The 13480-nt window shown below is 44.6% G+C and overlaps 1 protein-coding gene across 1 annotated transcript in view; it reads left to right on the forward strand.

The window, feature by feature from the left end:
* The window catches only part of LOC138259868 (sulfotransferase 6B1-like), a 437893-nt gene that overhangs the window by 289748 nt on the left and 134665 nt on the right, over positions 1-13480 (forward strand). Inside the window, exon 5 of the mRNA XM_069207816.1 lies at positions 8515-8609. Coding sequence (XP_069063917.1) covers positions 8515-8609 — 95 coding nt within the window. The remainder of the gene's footprint in view (positions 1-8514; positions 8610-13480) is intronic.

The raw sequence follows: 13480 nt of genomic DNA on the forward strand, positions 1-13480 counted from the left end.
ACAACTTGTCCTGCAGTCAGCGACCTCCAAAGCCTTAAGAGGACTGCCTGCCTTCAATAAAGAACAAGGACTCCAGCGGGCCTGTCCCCAAAAAAAAAAACTCCAAAGAAGAAAGAGAAGCCTGCCTGAGGAACCCTGAAACCACCACCTGGAACCACCTCTGTACCCAATGCCCACAGCCCAAGTCCAAGTGGTCCACCAGTCCAGTGAAGGTTCCACAGTGCTTCCAACCCATAGCCCATCATGGGTTGACCCCTGCCAGACTCCACAGTGACGCCTACAGCCTGAATTTGAGGGCTTACCCTGACCATGACCTGCCTGAGAAGCTGTTTCCGACGCCAAAATGCACCCCTGCACCTGGATCCCCTAGGCCTTGGGGAGCTAGACCGTTGGTGTCCCTATGACCCTTGGCATCTCAACTTACCTGGGCCGCTGTGGGTTGACCTCTCTTGGCCTCCTGGCCTAAGCCTGCAACCAGTTTCAGAAAGTGATCTGCATTAAAATAACATTGAAAGCCCGACCCTGAGTTTGCATTCTGCACCCGGCCGCCCCTCTGCACCTGAGGGTGTAGGATTGGTGCTACCTTGCTTTAACCACCAGAGATCCACCCCTGACCTCGCTTTACTCACCTGGAAGCAGCGCTGCAGAGGATACCCCTGTCATAGGGCACCCGATGTTGTGTTGGTACTGCACCCGGCCGCCCTGTGCTGCTGAGGGTGTAACTTTGGTGCTGCCTGGTTGCCCCCCTGTTTCTTGCCTTAAACCCCTTAGCCCCCCACCCCCCCCGGAGATCAACCTCGGACATTGTCTATACTTACCTGGGAGCAGCACGTCTTCAGTCCCCCCTCCCCCCAGTCTCCATTGACTAACATTGGACATCAACTCCAATTTCGACCTTGGAACTCAGCCGCACCCATGCTGCTGCGGGTGCCGTCTTGGTAGCAACCTGTATCTTGCCCGGTGCTAGCCTGAACCCCTGAAGACTGGGGTTGTAAGTGTGTACTTACCTGTAAAACTGCAACTTGTTTTCCTTCCATAGGTTAACATTGAAGACTCTGAAAATTGAAGTGTCGATTTCTGAAACAGCAAAGTATTTTTAACTTGAAAACTGCTTACCTTGTAACAAAGTTCTTGGGTTCAAAGCATGTATGAAAGCAACTGTTATTCTTCTAAATTGGTCTTAGATGTATTCTTTGAGTGTGTGTCTCCTGTGTTGCCTCTGTGAGTACAACAAATGCTTAACCTAACTCCTTGATAAGCCCAGCTGCTCCCCCATACTACCACTAATAGAGCTCTAGACCTATCTATTTCTGCCTCCTCACATCTTTGGGCATCAACTGGACTCTCTGCACAGTGTACTTCATTTTAGTACACTATATGGAGAGACAGCTTCCTTCAGTAACCTAGGCAGAATATCAACTCACAAACCTATCGGTAATAAAGCAACCAAACAAATGAAAATAAAGAAAATTTGCTGTAATAATTTAGTAGATGTCTGACGATTAAGCTGTCAAGCAGGGCGTGACTGCACCTTTTATTCTGCGCCTCAACACTCATTCTTGAGAATATATTATAGTGAGCAAATCCCTGCTCCGCCTCTCCCAGTAACTGAAAATTGAACCATTCGTGGTCTCTGACTGTGTGTCTGTTTAATTACCTCTAAATGACCTACTCACCACCACGACAGTGGCGCTTAAATTATGACCTACTAGAAGAGTCCAACAATAGAGTGGAAATCCAGAAGGACATTGACCACTTCCGCAGGGAAAATCTCCCGAATTATACATCCCCTAAAGGAAGAAGGGATGCCCTCACAGCCACCCTGAGAGGTGCATTGATCCACCTCATGACCCTACAAAACAAAGTTATCGCCAACCCCCTCAAGGAACTAGGGGCCAGATGTAGGAAACAAAAAATTTGCGACTCGCAATTTGCGAGTTGATGCGAGTCGCAAAATGCGAGTCGCTAATCGAAATGCAGGTAAAATAACAGGGCCGAAATAGCGTCTCGCACCCGGAGTCGCAACGCAGTGAGCGAGTCCGCCGATTGCGAGGTCACTTTTTGCGACCGTGCAAAAAACGAACTCGCAATTTGCGAGTGGGTGTCGCAAATTGCGATTAGCTTGTTAATTGCTTACAGGTGCTGCAGAACACTCCAGAAACCACTCCAGGACACTCTGGAAACACTTCCTGGCACATGATGATGACATCACAGCCAGGAAGTTTACAAATACACCTGGGAGGAGGGAGGACCACACCCTTTTTAACTGCTGAACTGCACACAGGAGAAACAGCAGCTGCAATGGAAGGAACTCCAAGGAAGAGGAAACTGAAGTTTTCAGAGAGGGAGCTGGAGGTGCTGACAGAGGAATGCTGTCAGCACTATGACGAATTATTTGGGAGGGCAGCCCTCAATGTGCCTGAAGCCACCAAACGACAGCTGTGGCAGGACATCCAGGATAAAATTAACTCCCTGGGGGTGAGCCACAGGAGTATAGATGAAATTAAAAAAAGGTGGTATGACCTCCGCTCCCGGACCAAGGAGAGGGTGGCTGAAAGGCTCCGGGAGATGAGAGGCACAGGAGGGGGACCTTCGTCAGTACCACCACCCACACCCCTGGAAGAAAGGGTGGAGGAAACCCTGGAGCAGGAGGCAGTATCCGGATTTGGGGACCTGGACACCTCAGAGCCCACCACATCAACCGGTGAGTACCATGTGACATGCTTGTACCCCTATCAATGCCATACCCCCACCCACCATGTACACAGGGGAATGCTCAACCAAGATAGCTCCATTTCAGGGTAGCAAACACCAGAATTATGCATTATGGGAAATGTAGTCAAGTAGGCAGTTCATAGGCAAATGTTTATTTGGAAGTGTGCAACAGATAGGAGACACTGACAGTCTGTTCCCCATGTCCCACAGGTCTCCTCCAAGACACCACCACAACTCACAGCAGCCAGCCCCATGAGGACAGCTCAGGACCCGCCAGCACTCCCACCTGCATGGCCAATATCATCCCTGCAATATCCACACCTGCTGCACCTGTGTCCCAGAAGGCTGCGCCAGCAACAGGCAGGAGTGAGACAGTGGAAAACACAGGGCAGCCACCGCTGCGTAGGCGACGCAGGTCCAGAAGATCAGGGCTGCAGGCTGCGTCCGGACATCAACCTCCCAGCCACAGTGAGGCACAGCTGCTGCGTGGTCAGCGCCTACAAAACAACATTTTAGGGAGGATTAGTGGTGTGCTGCACCGCTTTGTCCGCAACAATGAGGCCAGCATGCAGCAACTTAACTCAAGAATCGACACGATAGCCACAAACACTGGGGACCTTGCCCTGGCCATGAGGGATCTTGCGGCAGGACTACTGGCCCAGGCCGAGGGTGGGCGGCGCGGGGACCGTCAGCTCCTGCACAGACTGGATAGGATGGCCATTTCCATCGGCAGGCTGGCTATGAACACCACAGGCCTGTCGAGGAGGACAGTTGGCCTCCAGGTCGAAATGGGCCATTTTGCAGGGGATGTGGCTAGGGGCCTGGGACGTCTCACACTTGTCATAGACCTAATGGAGGCACGGCATCTGTCCAGGGGCACAGGGGAAACACCCCAGGACAGTGAGGAGGGCTCTACAGTGAGCAGTGTCTCTGCCACAGACACTAGGGTGCTCCAGAGTACCAGGCAGAGCACAGCAGAAGCACCAGGGACCAGCCAGGCTGGCAGGAGCCGCAGAAGGACATAGACATTACCCTGGCCCTGTTGATGTGGCACATGACATCAATGTGCCCCATGCATGGTTTGCGTTCACATGCCTATGAACAGTCATTACTTGTATATAGATCTATTTCTGCACTAATTAAATAGTTTTTCTGTTCCACTTAACAAATGGTGTTTTTGGTCAATAGGTGAGTATGGTTGGAGTTGACACGTACCTTCCAAAGTATTGTGTTGCGATGTGTTCCTGTCTCAGTCTGCCTTGATTAGCTATACTCCGATCCCCATGATGGCGATGTGGTTGCTCTTGCTCTTCATCATCAGGATCTGGGTCTGCAGGGGTGAGACGTAGCCCACGTCGGGTGGCTATGTTGTGGAGGATGGCGCATGCGACCACAATTTTGAATGCTGTAATGGGGTATACTGGAGGGCACCTCCACTGCGGTGGAGGCATCGGAATCTTGCTTTCAGGAGTCCAAAGGTGCGCTCTATCAGGTTCCTGGTCCTCTTATGTGCATTGTTGTATCGCCTCTCACATTCATTGCTGGGTGTTAAAAACGGAGTCATAATCCATGGCCTTAGAGCATATGCACTGTCACCTGTTGGGCACAAAAAGTACACTGTTAGGAAATCCTGGTTGGTGTGCACAGTGACCTGTGTGTATGTCTGCAAGGTGTAGGTAGCTCTACCTAGGAGGTATCCGTCTCCAAACTCCCCACGTTCCAGGCATTGATGTATCCCACTATGCCTAAAAATGTAGGAGTCATGGGTACTGCCTGGAAACGTAGCTACAATGTCAGTGATGACATAATGGGCGTCACAAACAACCTGTATATTCAGTGAGTGGGTACACTTTCTGTTGCAGAAAAGATGTTCCAGGTTTCCAGGGGGGCATATTTGAATATGTGTCTCATCTACACATCCTATGACATGGGGAAAGTTGGCAATGCGGTAAAAGTCCAGCTTGGTGCTGTTTATTTCTGCCTCATTCCTTGGTAGGTATATGAAGTGAGACATGTGTGTGAGTAAGGCATCTAGGAAGGCCCTGAGGAACCTTGACACTGCACTTTGGGATACCCCACCTGCCACAGCAATGACCCCCTGATAGCTCCCTGAGGCCAAGAGGTGCAGTGAGAATAGCACTTGCACATGCGTAGGGATGGCGCAGCCACGCAGATTCTGGTGTTCTAGCTGTGGTTTAAGTAAATCAATTAATTCTAGTATGGCAGCGCTGCTAAGGCGGTATTTGTCATATATCTCATCCTCAGTTTGCTGAAAAAGGGTCTGCCTTGTCTATAAATCTTCTCCTGTCTGTGGTCCCTCCTCCTCCTCTGCTGGGCTGCGTGGACTCTCCTCCTCACTGCTATCAGGTATATCTCCGCCATCTTGAGTAACCCAGATGGCTTCTGGGTCTCCTTTTATACTTTGGTACTGGTTACCACCTGCTCTGAGTTAGTGGTAAATTGGAAGTGCAAAATGGGCTTTTTGCGACTAGTCGCAATTTGCGAGTTGCTATTGCATATGGTTTGCGACTCGCAAATTGCGACTTGCTATTTGCGGGTCGCAAAATAGGGTTGCAAATTTTGTGAGTCGCAAACGGCTCACATCGCTTTTTGCAAGTCGGAAATGGGGTTTTTGCATTCCATTCCCGATTTTACACAGTCGCAAATAGCGATTAGGGCCATTTGCGACTCGCAAAACTTTGCTACATCTGGCCCTAGATGTGGACATTCAGAGATTAAATATCCAACTCAGACACACTGAAGGCTCATCTCACCTAACTAAATTACGCGCCATACAATTTGAATAGCACCAAACTCTTAGAGAGCTCAAAAAATGGACTGATGTAGTAAATGCTGGTATGATTTTCAATAAAAATAGAGTTGGGAAAACCATAATCAACTACTTAAAATACATGAAAAGCAAATCCCTCACATCAGCAATAAGGAACCCTGATGGGGTGGTTACCACCTCGACAAAAAGTATACTCAACACTTAAATCATTCTGTGCGAAACTTTACAACTCCAATGAAGCCATCTCCATAACAAATATTAATGAACACCTTGACTCCTGCAGCCTCTGTAAATTCTCACAAGGCTCCCTTGCCATAAAAAAAACATCATAGAATTTCAAATTAATTCAGTGATACGTACTCTTAAAAGTGAGAAAGCCCAGGCCCAGAATGTTATTCCTTCACATTTTATAAAATATTTGCTAACAAAGTGACAGGGCCCCTCCTTGCAGTCTTCTAACAATATGCCTCTTCAAGCTACATTACTGGTTCCACCACTGCAGCTACAATTGTGGTGATCTAAAAAAAGGGAAGGACCATCTAAAGGTTATGAACTACAGACCATTCTCCCTTATTAACATCGATTGCAAGGTTTACGCGAAGATTCAAGTCTGCAGACTAGAGTCACTCTGCCATGTCTTAGAGAAAGCTAAACTGTCCCACTCAGCGACTCCGGTCCTGGCATTAGATGCAGAAAAGGCCTTCAACAAGGTCTCCTGGCCTTTCCTACATGCCACATTACACACATACCAATTTGAGGATGAATTAATTCACATGATTATTGCTGTACATTCAAACGCCAGACAAAGAGTCAGGGTCAACAGATACTTATCTCAACCCTTTACTCTTTTGCAAGGAACCTGTCAAGGTTGCCCCCTCCCACCCTTTTCTTGTTGGTCAATGAGCCCTTAACCTCCGCCTTTCAGGTGAATCCAGGTATCACAGGTATCAACCTCCTCTGAGGCAGACAAGTGGTAGCGGCTTACGCCGATGATGTACTTTTATTCACAAAAGATGCCTCACAAGCCATACCAGTCATTGTGAAAGAAAGAGAAAAATACTCACTAGTAGCAGGTTACTCCCTGAATAGAGACAAAACCAAGGTATTCCATCCAAACATCCATTGTAAATCATCTGTAATAAGTGACCGTGGTCTGAAGTAGCAAATAATGACCGTTAAATACCTTGGAATATGATTTAGCTCTGATATTAAACAATCCATTGCACTCAATGAGCAAAAACGCTATCCAAAATAAAAGACCTTCTCAGCATCTGTTCTCTGAAGAACATCACTTGGTGGGAGTGAGTGGACATGGTGCAGGTGATGATTGCTGCCCTGATTAACATTATTGCCAGTATGGTTTCTGTAGTTCTCTCCCCTTCTTTCTTCAAATCAATAAATAAATCCATTTTTGAACTACTGTGGACAAATAACCTGAAAATATCTATGGAAATTGTAAAGAGTAACAAATTCTCTGGAGAATAAACCTTCCAGATTATCTCCGCTACCAATGGGCGTTTCTGCTACACCAGGGCTCGTGGAGGCTGCGACACAGGAAACCGCCCCCCCCCCCTGATCATTGGATCCAACCTAACCGCACCCTTACCCCTTAATTCCATCCTCACAATACACAACCTGTCAGAACTCACCATAGTACGCTTTAGACAGATAATAATGGACACAGTCACGCCTCCCTTACTCCTTGACAAATGCCTAGAATGTGGACTACACAGCTCTACACTAGGCTCCCTATGGTTCAACCACACAACTAAACTTGAAGGGAAGAGGGTATTCTGGGAGTTATTGGCTAAGTGGGACATAAACTCCATAAATAACCTGGGATCATGAAGTAACCTATCCCATTCTCACCCTTACAAATTAATTTTGACTTACCTAATATAGACATATAAATTCTTAAGACTTAAAGGTGTACTGAGTAATTTGAAACCTCCACGTGACCAGGACCTCCCCGGACTGTTAGGAAACCTTAAAAGGCGGTGTCCTATGGAGATGTCCAGGGTGTACCTTGACCGTTTGGCCACATCCATCTGGCTCTCCCGACAGATGTTGTGAGACCTGCCTAATGTAACCTATCTCCTTCTCCTATCTCTGCCTTTCTCTCTTCTCCCTCCTTCATTCCCCCCTCAGGGCTTCTTATTTCCTCTGCACCTTCTTTCGCTCCTCTCATGAGTCATCGGACCTCCCTCTTTGTGCGCCACTGTTTAACAAGATCAATCACAACGTTTTAGATTCCCTCAATTCCTCCACTGCTAGACCTCTTTGTCTTTCAACACGTTTATTTCCATGTATGTTTGAGCTGGAGACAATTAATATTTGCCTGTTATGACCTGCACCGGATGTACTTGTTTACTTGTACTTGTGATAATATACAGCTGATGTTGTTGCCTCTCTCCATCTCCTGTAACTGGAGTGGACTTCATATCTTTGTAATGATTGTTCTTTTTGTTTCTTTTGTCGTTATATAAAATAAAACATATCTGAACAAAAAAAAGAAAGAATGAATTAGTTACATAAACAGTGAACCAGTGTGAATGAATATAATGCTACATGCAAGCAGATCCTTTGAAAAATGTTACAATAGTGAGCCCCTGTTAGCTTTCTTCAAGAACAGAGCCATTCAGAAATAACCAAATCTACGTTTTGCTTGACTGGTTGCAGCAGAATTGTAAGCAAAATATGAACATGGTGAGATCCATTTTGAACAAGATGATGTGTAGGCCTATCTGAGTTCTAGTTAGCATAAGCCAGGAAAACATACTTTAATTAATCATAGCAAAATCAACAGCAATAAAATCATTTAATCATACACGTGAGAAATTAAATGTAAGTTATTGTTCTGCACTGTTAATAATGCACATTCTTGATTAATGCACAAAAACTCCCTCAGTGCTATTATCAATCTAAACTGCATGTGACAATAATTATGCCTATTTTTATTTTCTGAAACCTAATCTAATGTTCTTTGTTTTATGTGCACCGCCTTTCAGTTATGTGGGGTTCCTATTTTAAGTATGCTGTGACTTGGAACAAGCACATGGATAATCCCAACGTTATGGTGGTGACCTATGAAGAACTAAAGGCGGTGAGGATCACAGCTTTTATCTTAGTTTCTATTTGTGTTGCACCAACGTTTACCCCTTTTTATGCAATGTGAAATCACATATATACAAAATATATGCAGACATGTTTAAAAAGTGTCAATACACTTACATACGTTTGGGAAAGTTCATAGTGATTATTAACTAAAAGATGTAGTGCTTTAGCTCAAAATATGAAAATTACTGAATCCCTCTCTATTTGTGATTGACTGTGCAGAGTTTCTGCAGAGCTATAGTATGTTTGTGTGTATTTAAGGGTTGTATGACAGAACCATGCATAACGGAACAACAAATGCCTTAATAACGCTGTCGGAACCACAACCGCGTCTTTTCCACTCATGCCTTTATCACACATGCCTTTACAACAAATTTTGTTGTAAAAGCATGTTTAGTAAAGGCATATGTGGAAACGGCATGCGTGGTTCTGTCATACAACCCCCCCCCCCACCTGCCCTGAAGCCCAAAACTACCCCATCCCTAATAAGTAAACTACCCAGACACCCCCCACCCGCCCTGAGCCCTAAACCTTCCCCCACCCCAATAACTAAACTACCCCGACTCCTCACCCTCCTTAAGCTCTATAAAAAAAAAAAACTACCTCAGCCCCTAAAAAATAAACTACCCCCAACCACCCTAAGCACTAAATCCAACCCCACTTACCTCACCACGTCCTCTCCCAATCCTTCCGCATCTCTTCCCGCCTTTCCTTAAACCTTTCCCAGCCCCTAAAAACTAAACTACCCCGCCCGCAACCTAAACCCTAAAAAAAACAACTCAACCCCCACCCCCAAAAGCCCCCACCCACTCTAAGCCTTTAATCCACTCACACTCCTAAAAACTACCCCCAACCCTGCCCCAGCCCCACTTACCTCACCACGTCCTCTCACAAGCTCTGCTTTTTTCAGTGCCTTAACCACACATATGCGTAGTTTGGCACATGCGTGGTTAAGGCAGGGAAAAAGGCATGCGTTGTTGCGGCACACGTTGTTCCGCTTGCGTCTGAAACATCCGCTTTGTTTCAAATGTGTTGTTTAGGACGTTTCCTGTGTTTAAATGATGAGAAAGGCTCATTGACATCTCTCACCATTTTTATCTAGCCTGGAACTTGCTACATACAGGTAAGACAGGGTAGTGGTGGGAGGGGGAATTGTAGGTGAATTACATGCTGAAAGATGGGTCTGGCAAAGGTTCTTGAGCTCTGAAATGTAATTTAAAGAGAAATACCTCATATGATACTCAAGGTATATCCTGAAGAATATATTTGTGTGCCCAAGCTCAGCCTTTGCACAAGAGTGTGCAGGTCTAAATGACGTGTATTCACATGAGGCAGTGTACAAAAAGCCAGATCACAGCTTAGGTTGAGCTAATCAGACAGGGCAGCTGTCTGGTTGAAAATATCTATTGTGGGCTTGCAAAGAGCTTACCAGGACTTAAATTCCTGTTTTTCATTGGTTGTCTTTATTGTCCCTGTCATTTGGGGTCTCAAGGCATCTAAAGAGTTTCTTGTTAGGACTCCTATACATTTTCACTGTCCTGGTGATGACCCGTTGGTAATTTAGTTACTTCAGGGGTCAAAACGTCAACAGTATTAAATGTGGACTGTTTTCAAGGTCGGCGGTACACAAGATGTGTGCGGATTTTGAATCAAGTATACCTTGACAGCCAAATGGTCATGTTTATATTTGTAAATACCACTGGTCCAGTATAAGTTCACTTATTCATTTTTCATTGTACCATCACTTGTTTTTGGAGCACCTTTATAGATACCTGCATATGTATATTTTTAATGTTTTTAACATTGATGTGATGTTGGATATGATAAACAAAGTACAAAGGAATTTGTTTTGCTTAAGGAAAAGAGAAAAAAAGAATAAAATAGAAAATATTTAATAAAGTTAAATTACATAACCCTACCTTAGGAAGGTTTTGTCTTTACCTCTGCTGTGGAAGTCGAGGCTTACACTTAACCCACAGAGACCATTCAGATTTTTTGACTTGCTTATTCTGGTCTACGGGTGACAGAGTTTGCCCCTTTTTGATTAACGTATTCTTCTACAGAGCTAGACATATATTTTAGAGGGCAGCCTGAAATGAAACCCAAAAAAATAACTTCACTCCTCACAGTCCATAGCATCTATAGCCTTCTCTCCACCTACTCTCACCTTACATGCACTGCTTCCTTACAAATTTGGCATGAATGTGACCCTCAGCCACTCCACAGACAAAACTTTTTGGCCCATGGAAAAATGTTTGCGACATCTGTGGTGCCCGCTTCATTAAAAACAATTGACAAAGCCAAAAGGTCCCACAGGTGAGACTAATTAGCTTTGCAAATGCTTGTTGTATTTATACTGCATATATTAGCCATGGGAGCACAAGAATTTCTCAAAGAATACAAAGTTTTATATCTACACCAGTGACGGTGTACACAGTTGAGCACCTTTTCTTTAATTATTTCTTCTCAGGTGCCCTGTGCATGGCTAGTATGACTTTGTTGTTGTAGTCTTTTTGGAAGGTTACCCAAAGGTACAATCACTGTTATAGAAACAGGAGAGGCATCAGCAGTCATTCATTGCTTTGCTAGTGTGTCAAACATCTAATTTTATGAATGAGATTGCAGAGATAATTAATTATTTTATTATGTTTTCTGCTTCTTAAAGGTCACAGTTAGCCTCTAGCTGAAACATAATACATAAGGCAATGATGTTTTATAAGCTTATTTTGCCGGCGGAATTTAGGTGAAAATGTGAAGGTCTTATTAGTTATTAATTGAGAGATGTGCTGTCAAGAATGCATCCACCCCTTACACAGTATTTTGCAGTTGCAGCTTTTGTCATTGGGTGAGCTCCAGTGAGAACAAACATTTGCAGTTTTGCAATGCAATGTGTCTTACTTTTGCTCAAGTTAAAGCTATTAGTGTTGTAAACTCCTAACCAGACTTTTCTTGCCACATAAACTAAAAAGTAAAACAGTTTCACATAAGCGAGCTGACAGCCGCCATGAGTGCAAAGCAAACACACAAAAGAAAACAGAAGTTTGCTTACAGTGAAACTTATCAGCAAAGGTGCAATTATCCATGTAACAGGGCCGATGTCATGCAAAGCGCTCGACTACTGCCCAGCAAGATCGCACTGCCTACGAAATAAAGAGAAAAAGTAGTGAAGAAACCATATGGAAAACATGGAGTCTCGTATGTTTTCAGTAGTTGGCCGGTGCGCTCGAGACAGGTTAAACAGTGGAAAAGGCATTACGTATGCATGCCTTTCACTAATTAAATCAAGCTAATTTTAAAAGGCCATCCCACGAACCACCAAACTTATGAGCCTGGTTAAAAGCCCACAGAGAGATTACACAAGGGAAAGAGCCATTGCGCCCGACCCTGAAAAGGAGGGGCAAGAAAATGATTGGCACAGGGGGGCAGGAAAATGAGAGCCACTGGCGGTATAGGAGCAGAAGGACAAGTGACATGGATGAAGGGGAGAAAATAAAAGAGAATCTTTGGAGGAGCACTAGACTGGGTGTCTCACATAGAGGAAAGGACAGGAGCATAGGTGCCACATGGGGCCAGGAGAATGAGTGTCATTGAAGAGGGGGCAGGAGGACGTGTGTCGGGGGGGGGGGTATAGGTAGGGCTAGAGAATGGCTGCCAATAGAAGCTAGAACATTTCCATATCAGCTGAGTCCCTGCCTCCAGCAGTAACTTCCTCCTGCTTGTACTAGCAAGAACGTATGACGTTCCATGGGTGTGGGCTCTGCTCCACAGGGCACTCAGTGTCACAGGCCATGCAAGGAGAGGAAGAAAACACCTCTCTCCTTTCTACCCTCATTTAAAAGTCCTGTGGCTGCGCAGGGTCAATAAAAGCAAGATTGAACAAATGTTTTGTTTTGTTTTTCCAAGGGGTTTTGTAAAAATCTCAGAATTTTTATAAAAGTGCTCATTTAGATTTTTTTCCAAATATCAAAATCACAAAATCCTGGGTGATGTGCTTAAAGTCCCCTTTCAAAGAAGTACAGAGTACCCTATTTAAGGGGTTAAATGTGTTATTTTCAGAGTCATTACTTCGAGATTGAGTACAGGTGCATACTATTAAATGCAAGCATAAAACTCCTATTATTTTCACTTCTTTAACATAAACCTTTGGTCATCTTGTTCGAGAAATCGGAGGTTAATCACAATTTTATTTTTAATCTACGAGAAGAACCCTGCTGCACCCCTTGTTTCCTTTAACATTACTCTTTAGACTACATCATACCATATCCCAATATTGTTTATTAACAGAGGTTACATTTAACTATTAGAAGCCTCAGGGCAGAAAGACATTACTTATCCACCCATAAGTTTGCCCCAAAAAAAACAGTACGGCGAGGATGCCTAATTCTAGGTAAAGTCACAATAACTTAAAAATTCCAGGGAATTAGAAGATAAAACCATTTTTATTTGCGGGGTTCTGCTACAGCCTGAATAACCTATATAAATATAGGTTGTGTCTGTCAGATGGCGACATTAGTAGAATGTTAAGCGGATGTTTAGAGGCATATATTCATTCACAGACCTCTCTCCTCTCTGTAGACTGCAGCATAACTACTGCACTCGTGGCTATTTAAACGAGTTAGAGCTACTCGCGTTTTAAACTCCTAACCAGACTTTTCTTGCCACATGAACTGAAAAGTAAAACAGTTTCACATAAGCAAGCCCACAGCCACTATGAAGCGTGACGAAGACACACAAAAGGAAACAGAAGTTTGCTTGCAGTGAAACATATGGGCAAAAGAGCAATTATCCATGTAGCCGCCAAAAGTGCAATTATCCATATAACAGAGTCGATGTCATGCAAAGTGCTTTACTACTGCTCTG

The sequence above is a fragment of the Pleurodeles waltl genome, chromosome 9 (genome assembly GCF_031143425.1).
Source record: "Pleurodeles waltl isolate 20211129_DDA chromosome 9, aPleWal1.hap1.20221129, whole genome shotgun sequence".
NCBI classification, from domain to species: domain Eukaryota; kingdom Metazoa; phylum Chordata; class Amphibia; order Caudata; family Salamandridae; genus Pleurodeles; species Pleurodeles waltl.